At 38.7% G+C, this 21,042-nt stretch overlaps 1 protein-coding gene across 6 annotated transcripts in view; it reads left to right on the forward strand.

Annotated features, from left to right (window-relative positions):
• The window catches only part of LOC131429404 (GAS2-like protein pickled eggs), a 556,322-nt gene that overhangs the window by 22,169 nt on the left and 513,111 nt on the right, over positions 1–21,042 (forward strand). For 4 of the 6 annotated variants that reach the window (XM_058593485.1, XM_058593486.1, XM_058593489.1 and 1 more), the window contains one exon: positions 16,773–17,234. In XM_058593485.1, the coding sequence (XP_058449468.1) occupies positions 17,061–17,234 (174 nt within the window). In that variant the 5' untranslated portion in view covers positions 16,773–17,060. The remainder of the gene's footprint in view (positions 1–16,772; positions 17,235–21,042) is intronic. The other 2 variants (XM_058593488.1, XM_058593487.1) reach the window with 1 other exon arrangement.

A 21,042-nucleotide genomic window follows, 5' to 3' on the forward strand; every position in this document is an offset into this window, starting at 1 on the left:
GAGCGTTTGAGGTTTTAATCACGCAGAAGGGGCATTGTCCGTCGCTGCTGGTTAACTCCCGCTGCTGCTGCTGGTTAAGGTCCTCTCGCCTCGATGGCCAGCAAGCGAATGAGAGATGCGACCTGAGCGTTTGAGGTTTTAACCACGCAGAAGGTTCATTCTCCGTCGCTCCGTGCTGGTTAAGGTCCTCTCGCCTCGATGGCCAGCAAGCGAATGAGAGATGCGACCTGAGCGTTTGAGGTTTCAACCACGCAGAAGGTGCATTCTCCGTCGCTGCTGGTTAACTCCCGCTGCTGCTGCTGGTTAAGGTCCTCTCGCCTCGATGGCCAGCAAGCGAATGAGAGATGCGACCTAAGCGTTTGAGGTTTTAACCACGCAGAAGGTGCATTCTCCGTCGCTGCTGGTTGATGATTCCACTCCCACGACGTCTGCTTCCATCGAACGCACGAAAAGAAATGATCGATTTTCGACCACGGTTTTCTTTTATACGCATTCAGTTGAAGATATGTGCCTGACTACCTCAAAATCGTCGTCCTTGCGCGAAAAACCCAGGCAAAAGTAAAGAGTTTTCCGCGTTGTTTTCAAATTTTAGGAAAACTTAATTTTTGAGTTGTTTGTGGTTATCGCACACTGTTCAAAATATTATCCTGAATTCCTGATCATATTTTTGATGAAATGGTGAAAGAATTATGTTGCTACCATTAATACAAGTCGAGATATTCACGATTAAGTTCTGCCCATTCTTTCATATGGCTAATTTTGAAAAGGCGCCCCATAGTAAAGTAAGTCGTATTCACGACAAAAATCATCTTCCCGGATGAGGCACATTTTCCTCTCGGCGGGTATGTCAATAAGCAAAATTGTCGCATCTAGGGGACGGAAAACCCGCACGTTATCCACATTTAACCGGAAGGATTGTACTTTAAAATGAAAAAATAAATTTTGAAATCGGATGTACCGTTTTTGTTTTATTGTTTGTTTAAAAAAAATGTTACATGGCGGACCCTTAGATCTTTGCCTTTAATATTAATTTGGCAAACAACAACTTTAGTTCCCGGAATCGAGAGGAAGTTAATACGATAAAATCTTCTCAATTCAGGCGAATTATATTGAAATTATAGAAGTCGAGGTTGATATTAGAAGACAGCCAAGTGTGTTACGAGTGTGTATTAAGTGTTTGAAAGAATCAAGTTTTGGGATGATACTTCTGCAATTCCACCGAAGCAGAATAAAAGTATACCACCCACGGACCCCCCGAGCCATCGTCTTGGAAAACTTTTCGACGAGAAGGCAATATCTCATGAGGAGATGGAGGTATCGGAGGAGGAGTTGGCGGATCTCGGATTCAGATTCAGTTCCTAAATGTTTTTCGTTCATTGAAGCTTCTCCTTCTTCCGAGACACCCCCACTGTCATCAATATTCTTATTATTAGTGCGGGAGTAAAGAAGTCTCCCGCACTTGGAATGAGAATAGAAAAAGGCGAGTGGGTAATGTCAGAGATATAACTGGATTTCGTGAATACGAAAAAACTGGCACGCTCCCATCACTTTTCCGAATATCAGTTAGTTGATTGATTGTATGAATTGTGCAAGCTTCCCCTTTTGCACTGATTGAGTTTGAAGCGATGCATCTACATTATAGTACAAATTAGTTAAATTAAACAACTACTATTCTACAACTATATATTCCAAACTTGAACCAATCCCTTTTTAAATGTCTAATATAGGAGGCTAGGTACGACAAGTTTGTAATTTATTTTATTGAATCTATGAAGTTCGAATATATCTGATTCTTCTCAAAATTTCAGTACGAGACAATTGCAATGGCCTGGTTTGAAATATATCGAAGATCTTCGGTATGCAAGAGTCATTTTAATAATAATAATGATAGTAGTAATAATAATGATGATAATAATAATAATAATGATAACAATAATAATAATGATGATAATAATAATAATAATAACAATAATAATAATAATATAGATTAATCTGTACATATATGTATGTATAAATAAAATACAGATTAATCTGTATATATGGCAACCCTGTTTCGTATGGCATATTTTCACACGACCCCATACTACTATAAAGATGTGTTCAACATCATCACTTTCGCTTTCGCATTGCCGTTCGTAATTGAATGTGTTAGTGACGGTACAAATTATTTTAATTTCTATCTTGATGAATCTTTTGGTATGAAATATTGAAAGTTTAATTAACTCTTCATGATTATCTGTGGCACTAAAAAGTGCCATGAATTGTTACAATCAACAAGATCTGCATTTAGATCTGAGATGGTTCTCGTGTGTGTCTTGTGTCGGCAACAGTTGCTCAGAAAATGGTAGGAAAGCGACAAAATTCAACTAGTTCTTTATGCTAATCTTTAGCACTGAAAAGTGCTTTGAATTGTCGTGCTGACGATGTCTCGTACGTTCAGAGTAGCTGCATTAACTTAAATGACGCTATTTCTTTTTTTATTTGCATAAATATCTGTTTATTAATCTTATTTTTGTGTATTACATCAACATTTTACAGTACATGTGTTTTGACCCTTTGGCCTTTCATCTTTGTTGTCCATACGATTCGTTAGTAATATTAGGTGTTTTAGTTACTCTTGTTTTACATACTAATGTTTAATCATAATATTTATTTTATTTATTAATAAAATATCTACCTACTTATAACTATCCCTAACCTAATACGTACAAATTTTGAATTATTTGTATTTCAGAGATTGAGCACCTCTCTTCAAATTTCGTGCAGTATTGTTCGAATTTTTGTTCTAGTATATCCAGGGAGGCCATCTCATGTACTTCACTAGTCCTTGTCCAAGGGGGTAGATTTAGAATCATCTTTAAGATCTTACTTTGAATGCGCTGAAGCCTAAGTTTGTGTGATCGTGCACAGCTCCGCCAAACAGGGACTGCGTATTCAATTGCGGGGTAGATGATTTGTTTATAGACAGCCATCTGATTCTTCAGGCACAGTTTAGATGTTCTACAAATCAGCGGATACAGAGACCTAATGAGTATGCTGCATTTTTGAACGATTTTGTCAACATGTGACCTGAATATCAGATGTCTGTCAAAGGTGAGTCATAGACAGATAAATTCATCGAACCGTTGAATGACCTCATCACCGAATCGTATTCTGCATTCGTGTGATGGAACCAGTTTTGGAGATCTTGAATGTGGAAACAAGATGACCTGAGTTTTTGCTGCATTGATCACAATTTTCCAGCTTGTAAAATATTCTGTTAAAGCGTCCAGACCTGTCTGTAGTTTATTCTTCAAAGCATTAATGACACGACCTTTGTAAAGAATGGCAGTACCATCAGCAAATTGTGACAGAACACCACCACCCGGGAGAGGTGGGATGTCTGATGTATAGAATGGGACCTAGGATACTTCCCTGGGGTACACCAGTAGGAATAGTAAATCTTTCTGAAAATGCATTATTCAGAGAAACCTGGAATGCTCTATCTGCAAGATAGTTTTTGATAATTTTAATAAGATACATGGGAAAATTATACCGATGCAGTTTAAACACCAGGCCATCGTGCCACACATTATCGAATGCCTTTTCAATATCCAATATTGCCATGGCAGTCGTTTTGGACACTGATTTGTTTTGCTGGATGACGTTGTTAACCCATGTGAGTTGGTGGATGGTGGATCTTCCTTTCCGGAACCGAAACTGTTCTTCCAGTGATATATCCTGTTCATCTGCGAAAGCAAGAATTCGCCTTTGTATTGACTTTTCAAACAGCTTGGATAGAGCAGAGAGTAAGCTGATGGGCCGATAGTTCTTGGAAAAGGAAGGATCTTTCCCCGGTTTCAAAACTGGGATAACTTTAGCTAACTTCCACTTTGAAGGGAAGTAACCAAGCTCCCAGCACCTGTTAAAATTTTTAGCTAAGAAGACAAATGAGCGAATACTCAAATGTTTCAGCTCAATGTTGAATGTGTTGTCGAAACCGAGGGCCTTCATATTCTTGGATTTTTTCACAATAGTTTTCAGCTCATTCGCAGTGACTCTACTTTCCTCAGGAACCAAGCTGTCTGATTGGTCAACCTCAGCTACGCTATCAGCAACGGCTCTTTTATGTGGACTAACAATGTTAAGTCCTAAATTGTGAGAACACACAAACTGCTGGCCTAGCGCATTTGCCTTCTCTACTGGTGTGATTAAAGGTATTCTTTCAGCTGCGTCCTGGGGTGACATCAGAGGAGGAATAGGCTTCGGTTTTTTGTTACGCACCTTCGTTAAGGACCAGAAGGGCTTTGAATGTGGGAGAATTTCTCGAAGCTTTTGCTGGAAGTTCCTGTTGCGAAGCTCAGATATCCTCTCCTGGATTATCCTAGTTAAGTTGTTATAAGAAGTCTTCCTATCTAGGATACCAGTTCGTGGATACTGCATCCGGTAGATATTTCGAAGTCGGATGAGTTTCTTGGTGACACTGTCAATTTTAAGAGAGGAACTCGGCATATGTTGTACTGGAATCGTCCTATCACGAGCGACTGTGACTGAATGCTGGAAGGAAGATAGGGCTGCATCGATTTCCATCGGGGAATTAAGTGGCAAATCGATATTAATAAGTTGGTCGGCGATTTGTTGAAATTGAACCCAATTGGTGCGATAATAGTTCCTCCGAGGTTGAATAGGCACTGTTTCTGGTGAAGATCCCAACGTCAATATTACTGGAAAGTGGTCAGAAGAGACCTCGTTGAAGACAACCGGAGAGCTGTCTATGGCGATGTTGCGGATGAATATATCCAAAATGGAATGAACTCCCGATCTGGAAAGTCGCGTTGGTTGATCCGGAGCGAGGATGTTGTACTGTCCAGCTTCGTAATCTTCGGCAAGTACGAATCCGTTTCGATTCTGGCCCTTATTCTGCGAGTCGAGTGAGGTGACTCGACAAATCTCACCTCGCTGTCACGTGACTGTAGTCACCCTATTCTACGAGTCGACTCGGGTGACGTGAGAGGTTCATTCCATGGTGAGTGAGAAGCTGTACCTCAAGCGACAAACGATTCATTTCCCAAACGTCAAAACAATTGAAGAATCGCCTTTTGTGAGGTAAATAAATTATTTATTTCGATTGAAACTTATTCAATGAAAATCTTCATATTTTTGCAGGATTTGTTATTTGCATGCGTTGTTCTAATATAAGAAATAATCTGAGTGCACTAATATAACAAATACGCTAATGCATGCTCGTGATAAATATTCCAGCATCGAAAATTATTTGGAACACAGTTGAAATTTACCTAATGGGCCGTGGAAGCCGCTGATAGTTCCTGCCAAAATATATTTGATTAGTTTCCTTCATGAATTTGGTTACGATGGCCGGTACACTCGATTTTACTACGTGTTTCGATGAACTGATAGCCGGTGACGCTGTGAAAAATTAAAAGAGCAAATTGTTGCTAAACACAACCGCACTAATTAGCGTATCAAGTTGATTGTCGTATGTTGATGAAGTACGCTTCCGACGATTGCCAGGAGGTGTGTACGATATGATTTTGCTTGCAATTAAATATTGGTTCTGACAGATCAAGCGGGAGTTGTAACTGCCAAAAGTAGCAAATTCGATAAGTTAAATGCAGGTATTATTTAAGTTGACATGAAAAACTTCAGCCCAACTGTCTGAAAAAAAGATTGCTTAATGGATTTCTTACACAAACAAAAAAATCTACTCCTAGATTCGGAAAGGTGAACGAACTTATGAATGATATAGGGCACAGCCGAACATCATTCGGTTAGACGAAATAATACTGATGGTCTTGATATTAATAATCATAGAAAAGTATTCCAAAAATATTTATGAATAAAATGATAAGATCGTGTAGTAACATAGTGTACTGTTAAATTGAATCTATATCAAAATGGTTTTTGATTCACAAGATCAATTATGTAATAAAATCACATTGGGACTCAATTTGCATGAATACTTTTGAATTGATTTCCACAAAAGTTGGATATCATGAAAAGTCTCATGGTTCAATATAGCCTGCTATTGTAACGCATCCGGATCTATGTTCCGTTCTGAAAGACAATGTAAAAAGTACTTTTTAATCTTAATATATCAATATCAAAGTACGCCTAGTTTGGCTTCTCTGCGTCGTTTTTATGTGTGTTCAAATCTCACTATTGTGACTGAGAAAATTGTGTGACAATATTTGTCACACACACAGACATTTGCTCAGATCTTTGAGCTGAATCGAATGGTATGTGGAATTCGGTTGAAAGGCCCATTTTCACATTGATTGTATAGCCCTTAAATATGTGAGAAAGTAAAAATTATAAACCTGTAACCGCATCACCAGTTACTGAGTTATTCCGTACATTATTACGCCATATAAAGTTTACATAAAACAGTTGGCGATGAGTAACATGAGTTGTTTCTCAATGACCAATTAGAACTTTAGGTGTTTTATCATTAAAACATAAATTATGATTGACAATAATTATGCAGTGTATTTAAAAATTCAAAATAAAATTCATTGAATTTACCTCACACTAAAATTAACAATTATCATGGTATAAATTGTAAATTCTCTGCAATTTTGTTCTCAGTTTTCCTTCTCAAGCATGTGCATGTGATATAAAGTAGAACTGTGAATTTAACACACATTTTAGTTGATAGGTTCAAACACTTTTTTTTAAATTTTATTCTATTTTTGAATATAAAATGGTAATCAATTTTTTTATTTCCGATATAGAACCCAAAATCTTTTTTCGAATCAAATCCTCATACGTTTTAGCATAAATCTTTTTCTTCGAAATATCTTTTCGTACTAGACCTACTGATATCGACTTTGAAATTTCAAGATTTCTGAGTCGGTTTTCAAAGTGATTACATAGCCATTCTGTATGAGAATGGCAAAAATATACCAAACTTGACTATCACAAACAAGCGAACAAGGATAGTCAGGTATAACTACAAAGCTTATCAATAAAATTCAATGGCAATACATAATACATTCTATTTTGTTGGGACATTGCAAATAAAACAAAATTGAATTGATAGCCGTTTTTTATTCATAACAAAATGGGAATAGTTAATACTCCTCCTCTCAGAATATCCAGTCAAATATGTTATTTGACTTGAATTAGCCGATTTAGGCAAGCGATTCCGATCGAGCTCATATTTTGAGAATAGCTAGAAAGATTACCAATTTCGGTTTTTCTGTCTAAAATAAAAACAATTAAATCCTTTTCCGTTGACTCATGGTGATGGAGCCCTTATCCAGATGAGCCAAGTAGAGTTTATCTCGATACTTTTTGTCCGTGTTATGTCGCTTCATTTTAAACACCATCATAGGCTTTAGTCCAGCCTCCGACAGCGCCTGCTTTAGTTCGGCTTCCATCATGTCGGGTAGTCCTCGAAGTACAACCTTCATAGGTTTGTTGGCGGCAATATCGTGTGTGAAGTATTCCGCTTTTGTCTGCTTCAGATAACATTCCACTCCTTTGTAGTGGTTCAAAGCCGGAACAGTTATTTTGTAGCCTTCAGTACATAAACGGATTGTTGCCTGTAGTCCTTTGCTTATCAACGTGTTGAAATCCGAGCGTAGTACCTCCAGGTAGAAAGGCGGCATTTTTTCCTTCTTCTGCAGTTCCTCTTCGACATCAACTGGCAGATCAGCGTATTGGTTGTTACTCAGCAAACGGTCGTTTACCTGTACATCACTTGGCTTCAGACGTTTAGCATCCTTTGGATCCTTCTCGGATCTATGGCGCGTTTTACCCATAGCTTGGGTAGGTAGAAAACTGCGAATAAAAGATAAAACAAAATCGAAATTAGTCGTAGTAGGTTATTCGTCTATCCACATCGAGTGTTAGATGACGAATGAAGCTATTTCTCACATCACATTTTATTTTATACCTGCTACTGACGCGGTGTACGGACAGCCCCTTTGCCAAAATTTCTTTTCCTGTTCGCAAAACGGGAAACAGTGAGACGACAGGTCCTCGATGTTGCTCTCGTGTGTGCCTTGTTTCGGGAACAGTTGCTCAGCAAATGGTAGGAAAAATGAACCACTCAACTTTTATATGGATGCTCTTGTATAGAAGCAGACGTCTCGCGATCTGATTGTCTGGTGCTGTCATGGGTTAAATCAAACAGGTTTTTCAATAGTGTGCTATTGAAATACTTCAATGTTGTCGCAATACACGTTCAAGTTGAAAATTGTCGATTCTATTGGTAGTTAGATTGTATAAATCCTTTCACAGATCACTGAGCTATGAGCTTTCAAAATACGAGAAAGGCAAACGCGCCTTATGGATTATCCTCTTTGATACTCGTTTATACTAAACATTTCAGAAAAGTTTAATTTTGAACTAAATGAGATTATGTCATACAACTGAATATTTTATCATAAAATTGTGATCATATTTCCGATGGCATGTCGCAAGAATTATGTTCATTCATTAGATACAACAGGAGATATTTACGATCAAAAACTTATCACTTTCTCAGAGGGTAAATTGTGAAAAGGCGCCCCATAGTAAAGTAAGTCGTATTCATGACAAAAATAAAATGAAAAGAAAATATATAAATATTAAAAGTAAAAGAACAACTTTGAGAAAATACAGTATGTCACGGTAAGCTGTTGTGTGAGTTGCTCCTTCGTTGTGTCTCAGCGTGGACTTGAGTCAGGATTTGGTTGCTGCGATGCGATTTCCGTTTCGAAATTGTAGTTCTCGGACTAAAATTCTGAGTTTGTTCTATGTTCTGAATTTAGTTCTTGAGCTCAGCTCCAGTTCCTAATTCCAGAACTCTTCGAATAGGTTCTGTTTAGAACCATAATAATACTCCCACAGAATAATGCGAAATTTTACTTTACTGTGCTCTATACGGCCCACTTTTAAACCAGTTGCAGTTTGTAGAACTTCCCGCTGATTTGCTATATAAATGCATAGCGCCGACTCAGAAGACATATTTTGTGTTTTGTTTTCAACGAGCAGACAGTTAAAACTTTGATACATACGAGTGAATTTTAGAAGATGCGCTTAAAGCGACCGATTGTGAGAGGAAACTACAAGTTCCAGAGCATCATCTGTCGGCTATGTGTCAGTGGCTACGATGAACAATATCCGCTTTGCTTGGATACGACGATCGGAAAGATAAAATTCATCGCAGCATACTGCCCTAGGCAGTGCTCACCGAACCAAGGAACTCAATCACAACTACGAACTGATCTACAGAAGCTGACAAGAGGTCGAAATGAATTCGCCGGTGGTATCAATGCCACACATGAAGCCTAGGGAAATTCCAGAAATAATCGAAATGGAGAAGTGCTGAACCACGACCTTCAAAACATTTACTACACTATCCTGAGTCCGGACAGTTCAACGTATGTTGCCAGATCAGGGACGTGCTCCATCATCGATCTATTTATCACCAATCTTGCTGAGAACATCTCTCATCCTGTCATCATTGAAGACCTCAGTTTCGACCACTTTCCTGTTGTGGTGGAAGTTGAGTTCGATGTTGAAATCCAGCAACGTACTCGGTGTGATTATCATCATTTCCACTGGTCAGCATTCAGCAGCAGAGTGGACAACAACATTAATTATGATCGCCATCCAGCAGCAGAGGACATCGACAGACAACTAGATGAAGTTGAACGTCCATCGCCAGAGCTCGTGAACTAAGCATAAGAGAAATACCAATATTCCGTAAATCTATCACAATTGATTCTACCACTAAAACATTAACTAGGTTAAGAAATATTTATCGAAGGCAGTACCAGAGAACAGGACTCAGGGAAAAGAAAACTTCAGCTAATAATCTCACTAATATCATTAGGCAAAGAATGAACGAACAGGAAAAAACAAGGAATTCTAAGACCATATCACAAGGAAAACAGGGAATTCTAAGACCATATCAGTAAGCTAACTATTCTAAACCTTTTTGGAAATTGTCTAAACTTCTTAAAAACAAGCCGAAACCGATACCACATCTTCATCTGAATGACTGTGTGCTCATAACATCGGTTCAAAAAGCTACTGCTTTAGGTCAACATATTGTTAGCTCCCACCGTCTCGGTCTAGACATGGTTAGTCCACACGAAAATACTGTTTCAGCCACTGTCGAAACTGCTGAAAGAATGCCTTCCATATTTGCTGCTAATCACAGAATAAGAATTGAAAAAATCCATCAAAGGGTAAAAAATATGAAAGCTCCGGGTGCTGACTCTATTTTTAACACAGTTCGGAGAGCTATCGTCCGATCAGTCTCTTATCTTCACTGTTCAATATGTTCGAAAAAACAATCCTGTCTCGTTTGTTAGAGTTTGCAGACACAAATAACACTTTTCCTGAAGAACAATTTAGGTTTATAAGAGGTCGTTCTACTATTTACCAGTTGGTCAGAGTCAACAACACCCTCTCGAGGAATAAACTGCTTCGAAAACATCTGGCATGATTTTGTTAGACGTTGAAAAAGCGTTTGATAATGTCTGGCATGATGGCCTAATTCATAAAATGCATCATCTCAACTTCCCAACCTATCTAGTAAAAATAGTAAAAAACTATCTGTCAAATCGAAATTTCGAAGTCTTTGTTAACAACTTATCATCAGATAATTTTTTTGTTTCCGCTGGTATTCCTGAAGGAAGTATCCTTGGCCCAATATTATTCAATATTTTCACGTCAGATATTCCGGCACTTCCGGGTGATGGCATACTCTCACTATTTGCCGATGCCCTCATCTACAAAGACCGCGTGACTCGTTCATTAGTAAACAAAATGCAAAGAGGAATGGATGCACTGGTTGATTATTTCAGCAGTTTTCAAATATGCATCAACGGAACTACAACTTAAGCTGTCATATCTCCCCACTCTAAATCTCCCCGACTTTTACCACCTGAGAATAACAAAATTAAAATAAATGGCTCTGAAATAGATTGGTTGAATGAGGCAGTTTATCTAGGACTGACAATGGATAGCAAGTTTCTCCTTGGGTCAGATATGGACAAAATAGTGTTAAAATGCATCATGTTATTGAAATCTATATCATAGATAGATCTATATAGCCCGGGTTGACGGTTCAATGCATAGGACGCTGGTCTTACAAGCCAGTTGTCGTATGTTCGAGCCCCGACCTGGAAGGATTCTTAGTGTCAGTAGGATCCATAGTACTAGCCATGCAATGATTCTGTACACTAAGAATCGGCTGCGAAGTCTGTTGAAACAGAAAGGCCAAATTCCACAAAAGGAATGTAATGCCAAGACTTTGTTATTGAAATCTCTTTATCCGTTGATTGACAGAAAATCTAACTTGTTACCTCAAAACAAACTAGTTGTTTATAGGCAAATAATTTACCCAGTCATTGAGTATGTAGTTCCAGTTTAAGAAAATTGCGCAAAATGTCACAAAAACAAGCTGCAAGTCGTTTAAAAGAAATTTTTGAAAATGATTCTGATTCTACCACGATGGAATTAAACTTCTCATGTACATACAATTGCTGAACAAGAAACAATCGAACAGAAATTTGAAAACACACACAATAAATTCAAAACTACATGTTTAACTTCCGAGCATGCCATTATCAGAGCGCTTTACAGCTTGAATTAAGTTAGGTTAGTTTAGGTTAAGTAGATATAAATTAGCTTAGTTTAGGTTAAGTAGATAAAAATGTTGACAAAAAATGGATAATAAATAAAATATTTAATGTAAAAAAAACAAAAACTCAGAAAACAATTTAGCTGTCGTTGTCAACGTATCGATTATGGCGGCATCTCCAGACGAAATACAAAGCTTGCTACCGCAAGCGGAAGAAGCAGGAGGCTTCAAGAGAACACGCAGATGGAGAGCCGTGTCGGTTGTTGAGACGCGTTGAGCAGACAGTAGCAGAGCTGAGTGATGACGGTGGTTCGTTGAGTTCGCAACCGAGTGGAGTACAAAATGAGCACTCGAATGGAATCCGATCAGGTATGTTATTATAACTTATTCTGAATAGTGACCTATTGATTTTCCGATCGAATTCTAGCTACCTTTGATTTTGACAGCGATATTAGAAATATCAATAAAATTCGTTCGAAGTGCTAGCACTGCTGCAACCATTCTAGGTACGAGGTTATCGAATCGAGGAAATGACTGGTTCGACGGCGAATGTCAGCAGTTGATCGAAGAGAAGAATGCAGCAAGGGCGAGGATGCTTCAACACCGCACTAGAGCAAACGAGGAACGATACAGACAGGCACGTAACAGACAAAACACGGTTTTCCGAAGGAAAAAGCGCCACCAGGAAGACCAAGATCGCGAAGCGATGGAGCAGTTGTACCGCGCAAATGATACACGGAAATTCTATGAGAAGGTGAACCGCTCAAGTAGAGGCTACACGCCATAGGCCGAAATGTGCAGAGATACAAGTGGTAACCTTCTCACGAACGAACGTGAGGTGATCGACAGGTGGAAGCAGTACTATGACGAGCATCTGAATGGCGAAGCACAGGACACAGAGAACGACACAGGAATCAATCTGGGGGCATGCTCAGCTGACGACAGATTCCCAGCACCTGATCTGACGGAGATAAGTGAGAAGATCGGTAAGCTGAGGAACAACAAAGCCACGGGCAATGACCAGATGCCAGGCGAGCTGCTCAAACATGGAGGAGAGGCACTGGCTAGAGCGCTGCACTAGATGATTTCTAAGATTTGGGAGGAGGAGATTCTACCGCAGGAATGGATGGATGGAGTGGTATGTCCCGTCTACAAAAAGGGCGATAAGCTAGATTGTTGCAATTACCGCGCAATCACATTGCTCAACGCCGCCTACAAGGTACTCTCCCAAATCGTTTGCCGTCGTCTATCACCAATAGCTAAGGAATTCGTAGGGCCGTACCAAGCGGGATTTACTGGAGCCCGCGCCACTACGGATCACATATTCGCGATAAGACAAGTACTCCAGAAGTGTCGTGAATACAACGTACCCACGCATCACCTATTCATTGACTTCAAAGCGGCATATGACACAATCGATCGAAAAAAGCTATGGCAGATAATGCACGAATACGGTTTCCTGGATAAACTGACGCGATTGGTCATAGCAACGATGAATAGAGTGATGTGCTACGTCCGAGTATCTGGGACGCGCTTGAGTCCCTTCGAATCTCGGAGAGTGCTACGTCAAGGTGATGGACTTTCTTGTATCTTGTTCAATATTGCCCTGGAAGGTTTGATTCGAAGAGCGAGGATCGACACGAGTGGCACGATCTTCCGAAAATCCGTACAACTTTTTGGCTTCGCTGACGATATTGATATTGTGACACGTAACCTTGAGAAGATGGAGGCACATGTATTGATCTTGTTTTTTCTAAGAACATGAATGTAGAAAGCCGTAGATATATTTCATACTTTTCATATCACAGGCCTATTGTATCATTGATCAATCCAGCAGTTCAAAGTTTTCTTACTGGAAGATTGTAATCGGATGTGACCGCTATACCTACACAAACCATATCAGTATCGCACCAACGGACAACAGGTCAACCTGTGGACAGATGAAGGAAGTCAGCGGTATCCATCGGAAGTCAACGGTATCCAATTCGAACTCAACTTGTCACTCTCCATCACGAACGCTTTCTTAAAAGGTTCTTTTCAGAGCCACCATTATTTTATTATGAATAACTATACAGGTTATTTCATAATATTTAATTGCGTTGCAGAATGTTTAATGTAACTAATCTGTACTTTAGTCCAGGCGCATCGTTTAAAATTCCAGTTGTGAAAAAAGGGAAAGCTGCACAATTCACACAATCGATCAACTACCAATTCGAATTCGGAAGTATAAAGAAAGCTTTGGCTATTTGATAAGTCTTTCAAGACAGCCTTGAATAATTTAAAGGCTTAAATGCCGCATGAATGAAACGTATGAAGTTTCTCAGACAATCGTGGAAAAACAGAAAAACGGGTGTCACTCTTATAATACAAACGAATGGTGTTTACTGTCCGACGTTTCGGCCTTTGATCTGGGCCTTTTTCAAGGGAAACTGGGAAATTTTATTGTGTTACATTGACAAAACCTAAGGCGTTGAACAAATGATACGATGTAAAAACTTACTAAAGTCTATCGTTTATAATCAAAATGTTGATGTCTGACGCTACGTTGTCTGGTCAATTTTATAACATGCTTTAAGAGACTATGAAAACAAATGATCATTTACATAAATTCTGAATCAAATATTATTTAAAACAACTCTTATTATTGACTGCATAACGAATATTTTGTTTGTATGAATAAGGTACAGTGTCACAACCAGTGCGGTAAAGTTTCATTTTCAATCGAATAATATAAGATGAAAATGAAATTTTTGGCCGCTGACCGTCAGCGTATCCCTACTAATTCATTTGACTTTTGCTGCCATTTTCAAGTGAAGCTCCCAGAATTCATCGTCAGTTGAATAATCGTACCTAGTCATTTGAAGTTTTGCTTGCTCAGTTTCAAGTGCCAAGTAGTATAACTGCTTCATTGTTTTCGCTCTTGGTAGTAAGCTGATTCGAACGAATACAATTATAAATGGAGTAAAGTATTAAAAATGAAAACTGAAACTGATTAGTCTTTCATCTATTATCTTGAACCAATTCGAATGTTTACATGAACCTCATTTGAAGGCCGCTCTCACACTATTGAAAGAGATATTTTGTTACTTCAAGAGATCAACTGACGGTGGGAATCGAACCCAGGCGGGCTGCGTGAAAAGCATCGACTTACCCATCACGCTATACCCGTCCCCTATTCGTCATTTCTTATCGTATTGTGTTTGATGGATTTGAAAGAATGTTGAATACCAGAATACCGGGTTGGCGGTTCAATGCATAGGACGCTGGTTTTATAAGCCAGTTGTTGTATGTTCGAGCCCCGACCTGGAAGGATTCTTTGTGTCAGTAGGATTCATAGTACTAGCCATGCAATGTTTCTGTACGCTAAAAATCGGCTGTAAAGTCTGTTGAAACAGAAAGGCCAAATTCTACAACAGGAATGTAATGCCAAGATTAATTTAATACCAGCGTAAGCGGTGTTGAGGTCTTGTACATCCGTGCTATGATTAACTGTTTTGGTAGCATGGGAAATACGACACATTTCTTTGTTTTCTCCAATGCGAAATTGTGTCCTTCGTTGATGATGTGATGAATGAGTGCTGTTTTTGCCTTTCTCGTATAGAAAGGCTATACAATCACTGCCAAACCGACTTTTCAACCGAACCCCGGAGGGCCGAATGTCATATACCATTCGATTCAGCTCGACGAACTGAGCAAAGGTCTGTGTGTGTGCGTATGTGTGAGTGACAAATATTGTCACTCACTTTTCTCGGAGATGAATAAACTGATTTTCACAAACTTAGATTCAAATGAAAGGTCTTATGTTCCCATACAAAGTTCCTGAATTTTGTTTTGATCCGACTTCTGGTTCCGGAATTACAGGGTGATTTGCACCATATATGTGAAAATAATGTCACTGTCACTGTAAATTTTATCCAAGTTCGACTACCGGTACATATTTTTCCAAAATTCAAATTTTCATAGAATGAACCGAATGTTACTATGCCGATATCCAGCTTTCGGTTCCGGAAGTACCGACAATAATAATCACATGTGATAAAGTGGAGCTCATTTCACTCTCTCAATTATGATTGAATAGATTTCCACTAAGTTAAATTCAAATGTAATATATGAATGTAGTAGCATTATGCAACAGAAATCTTTAAAACTATTTTCTAAACATTTTTAAATTGTAGTATTTCGAAGAATTTCTGCTGTAATATACAGGAGAAAATGAAAATGACAAATCCATTACATCACTAGGTGGATTAAAACTAAACCAACCTATTCCGGCTATCCTGGTTCCCGGTCATCGTTTAGATGGCAAAATCTATAAAATCTGAATAAGAACTAGTAGAGTTTATACATCATGTTAGTTGGTGGCCTTACGAACCGACTTCGATTATACCGGTTCTCGGTTCCCGGTGCTGGAAGTACATATAATAGTGAACCCACTTAGTTTTCTAACTGGCCTAACCGATCAGAGAACTGTTTCATTCTGTATGTTATACTAGTTAATACCCAAACAATCCGTTGGTTTCTTCCAAAAATCGAAGAGAAACATTTTGAATAGAATGCCACAATATTATATATGCGAAAGGCATCATTACACCACTAGGTGGACTAAAACAGGTTTTCTTTCAGCCTTGATATTTCTTCATCTACGTGAGGTGGTGGTGTTTCTCAGATAAATACCGAAGAAGCCATCCTTGATCTTCTAATTCGTCAACCAAGACTCGAAATTCTATTCGTTTAATTTGATATGATTCCGCTTCCGGCAGAAAATTAGAAAGCTCAGTACGGAATGTTTTGAAGTCGGAGAACATCACCGTCGCTGGATGTAGAGATGGCTGTTTCTTCCTACAACGACAAGTGTCCGTTTCGGGTAGTTTTGAAGAATTTCTTTTATGTCGTCACAATCAGATTTAGGAAGAATACCGAAAATGTTGTTAGACGGAATACGATTAACGAAAGGAAAGTCCGTCCGTTGTCTTTTATTTTTACTAACAAATTATGTGAGATCGTCAATGTTGTTAGAAGGATTTGAAATAACGGAAAGAGACTCTTTCCGTCTCATTTCGTTCACTGATATTTTATACCTATCTCACCATTAAACCTATTTCGAAGATCTCATGCGAAAACAAAGTTACGCTTTACTTACATTTCAGACGCAATATTTTAAAACAAACATTTTTTGTTGTTCTGTTTTCAGATCGCTTCCAAAAAACCACTAAACTGATAATAGGCACTGAACAAGAACCAGGAGACTGCTACATAACAGTTAGGAAAATAATTGAATCATGAATATCAAATACGTGTATAATTGAAGCATTGTTTTTCACTTTCCATGCATAGTGCGTTATTTAGTGATATATTATAAAGCGTAAACAATATTCCAAGCAATATTATTATAGTTATAAGAATAGTGCCATATAATCGTTTCGAATTTAATCTAAGGAAGTGTCCATTTTTTTATCCATCCATACTGAAAAAAGTAAACATGTCTACTATATTGCTCGAAGCACGTTCGTATCGACCATTTAAATCCAGCGAAGAATATCTTTATGCGATGCGCGAAGATTTGGCAGAGTGGTTGAACACAATGTATCCTGAGTTGCGAGTCAATGTAGACAATTTCATGGACCGTTTGGACACCGGTGTAGCACTATGCAAGGTAAGTAAATGTCATAAAATCTCTTGATTTTCAATGTACTGCACATAATGGGGCGAGACTCTAGTTATTTATTTCGTGATTGCACGAAAATTCTAATAAACGCTTAGTATAAACTCGATTTTATTTATTTGTTTTAACGTAAAGTCGATATCAGCTTAGATTGCAGGTTAGTTAGCTTACTTCGTTCAAGAGACACGGACGCATTGAAATAATTTTTATTTCATATTAGGGAATTCATTAATTTATGATAAAATTCTCTGAAGTACTAGATAACCAGAAACAACTTAAATTTTAAATTTTCTGGAATGAATTGAATTTTATTCATTAGGCCCTTGAACCCTCGCTTCTAATTGCTGACGCAAAGTCTTCACATGACGTAATTAACCTACGTTACTGATCGGATACCAAAGCGCAGAATGATAATTGTTTCGACTCTGACATTGCTGTATTCTGTATCGTTCTGGCTTATTGAGCAATTATGGTACAATGGATGGATACTTTTTTCCGAGTGTATCAAACCAAGCTATTACAAGACGATTCCGTTCCACTAATTTTCAAGTTTTTATATCGTTATCAAGCCGCGAACACCCTACTTTGCGTCGTGTGAAGTGATTTTAAGAAATTCCAATATTGTAGTGTATTTATATCGGCTCTACGCTACGATTTCGTAATATAAATCGCTAATCATTATTCATCGGAGTTCCTGTTTCGTTTTTGTTCGACCTAGTATATCGAAGCCATTAGAACTCACGACACTCTCGCGCACTCACGCATCTGTCAACAGAAACAGTTCGACACAAGACACGATGAATTTGGTTCTCCAGCGTACTACTTCTATATTGAAAATAGTCAGCGCTTTAACAGATTCAATGCAGATTCTTTGCCGTATGTTTTCTCAACCTGGTGCCAATGCTTGCTGCATCAACCAGTCTGGTCTTCGGGGTAGAACGTCCAGCTCACTACAATCACACTAGTCTCAATATTCAGCAACTAATAACAAGCAAGCTACCATCTCAGTTTTATCAAACATCCCTTATACTGAGCCCCCCCCTCCGACAGTACCTCCAGCTTACACTATGAATTAACCATTGGCAGTTCTATCCCTCGAAGACAAACCAAAATTAACCATTCAGATGATAATGCAAATATAATTACACCTCTTCTAGTACCCCTAGGCAACAATTGCCTAATACAGGTAAATGGTTCTACTTAACACGGTTCATGCCAAATGAAACCGAAGAGAATATTATCAACTATGTGAGTTCTAGAATTAAGTGCAGCAGAAGTTTAGTGAAATGCCAAAAACTTGTACGAACGATCCTCACCAGACCGCTATCATTCGCCTCATTTAAAATAACAGTTCCCATTCCCTTGAAAAATAAATTAATTTTCCGAACTTCTGGCCATACGGTATATCTATTACCCCTTTTAAGCCCTCAATTCGAGACAATCAATTCATCGGGTTTCGAATTCTCCCCATCCTCCACCCCCTCATCTACGAGATATCCAAAACAACACTCGCTTTGCAATCTCCTCAAATATTTGCATTACCACCAAGACTGTATCGCCCTGTCTATACACGATCCCCTGTACGTCGCTCCCCGCTACCTGTCTTCAACCAGCAAAGAACAAAGTTCCAGACAACATTAGTTTGAGTTTCTACTATCAAAATTTCGGTGGAATCAATTGCTCTTTGGAAGATTATCGTCTGGCTTGCTCCGACGGTTCCTATGACATATACGTGTTAACAGAGACTTGGTTAAACAGTAATACACTCTCCAAGCAAATTTTCAGTAACTCATTCTCTGTATACAGACAAGATCGTACTGAGCAGAACAGACAAAAAAACGGTGGTGGTGTTTTGATCGCTTGTCGCTCACACTTCAAATCCCATCAGTTATCTCTATCGAATTGTGCCGGGTTGTCCTCAGACTTACATACTACACGCTATATATTTGCGTTATTCATCTCTCGCCTGATCGCATCAATGATCTATCATTGTTCGAACAACATCTCAGCTCACTCTAGCAAGTCGAAAATCAAATGGCTCTTCACGACAAAATGATCATTATGGGTGAAATTATCCCCGTCATTAAATGGTCTCGCTCCTCTTATGCTTTTGGACAGCTATAATACTGCTGGCTTTGTTCAGTTAAACCATAATCACAATAGTAACAATCGTTTTCTTCATCTCTGTTTCGTTAGTCAAGAACTCAGAAACAATTGCTCAGTTGTTCTTGCCCCTTCTCCGCTTGTTGAAACCTGCCACTGCGATTGTAACTCTGCTGTTTCTCTCCATCTGTACTACTTACCCTTACCTGTTTCATAACAATCGCTACAAACGATTAAATAAAGCGCTCTACTATGCCTATTCTCCGCTGCTTTTGATAAAATAAATCACCAAATAGCTATTGCTAAACTAGGAAGACTTGGATTCAGCGGTCCTGTTTTGAACTGGCTGCAGTCTTATTTGATTAGCCGTACTATGATAGTTAAAATCGGTGATTGCACAGCTAACTCGGAGGTACCTCAAGGTAGTCACCTCGGACCCTTTTTATTTTTGCTGTATCTGAATGATTTGAACCTTGCGCTGCAATGTAAAAAAATTATCATTCGCCAACGATTTTAAATTGTATCATCCTATTAAGGTAGCGCTTCGCCGTGGTCAAGTCGAAGCGAGACAACTCACTGCTTCCTCTTGCTTTGTCGCCGAAATTTCACTCTAAATTGCAAATTTCTCCAATACTAACCCGATTCACGAAAAATCAAAAACATACGATTGTAGGTAAATGATTTTACTATGCATTTGGCGAAAAATATTAGTTAAAAAGCTTTTCTTTCGCGAGATTTCGTGCGATTTTGCATGCGTTGACATTGTGTGCGTGCGAAAGAATAAGGAAAAACACATTTATTTTTAAAACTCGCACGAAATCTTTCGATAAAAACGTTTATCAGGCACAGTTTATATACGAATCGATAGAAAAATTAATTATCTAGAATCGTATGTTCTTGGAATTTCCGTTTTCTTTACCGTTTTCAAACAATTTTTGGTAAAGTGCGTGAAACCCCGGGATAGACAGCGAACTCCCGTGACCACGGCGAAGCGCTACCTTAAAGACAAGGAAGATGCCAGATTCCTGCAGAAACAGTTAGATATCTTCTCCAGTTGGTGTGACCTCAATAGAATGGTCCTGAACGCTTCAAAATGTTCCGTGATTTCTTTCTCACGTAAACGCACAGTAGTTGTATTCGACTATACAATTTCCAAGACTATTCTCAAACGGGAATCGACTGTCAAGGATTTAGGAGTTCTGTTGGATTCAAAACTTAATTTTATACGATCTCTAAGGCTGCCAAGATGCTAGGCTTCATATTTCGCATTACAAAGAACTTTAATAACACATATTGTCTTAAAGCACTATATTGTGCACTGGTTCGCTCTATACTCGAATATGCTGCAGTCGTTTGGGCTCCCTATTATCAACTCGACATCCAACGCATAGAATCTATTCAGCATAAATTTTTTCGGTTTCCCTTCGCAGTCTTTCGAGGAGGGATCCCAACAACCTTCCCAGCTATAGTGAGCGCTGTAAACTTATCGATTTAGACTTGTTATCCGTACGCCGAGACATCTGTAGAGCTATTTCCGTGGCGGATTTGTTACAATCTCAAACTGATTGCCCCGAATTGTTACATAAACTGAACCTAGATATTAATTTTCGCAACCTCCGATGTCATCCATTTTCAGAATTCAATCTATTCGCACTAATTAAGGCTATAACGAACCGTTTTCTACTATGTGCCTTCT

The sequence above is a fragment of the Malaya genurostris genome, chromosome 2 (assembly GCF_030247185.1).
Source record: "Malaya genurostris strain Urasoe2022 chromosome 2, Malgen_1.1, whole genome shotgun sequence".
Taxonomy (NCBI): domain Eukaryota; kingdom Metazoa; phylum Arthropoda; class Insecta; order Diptera; family Culicidae; genus Malaya; species Malaya genurostris.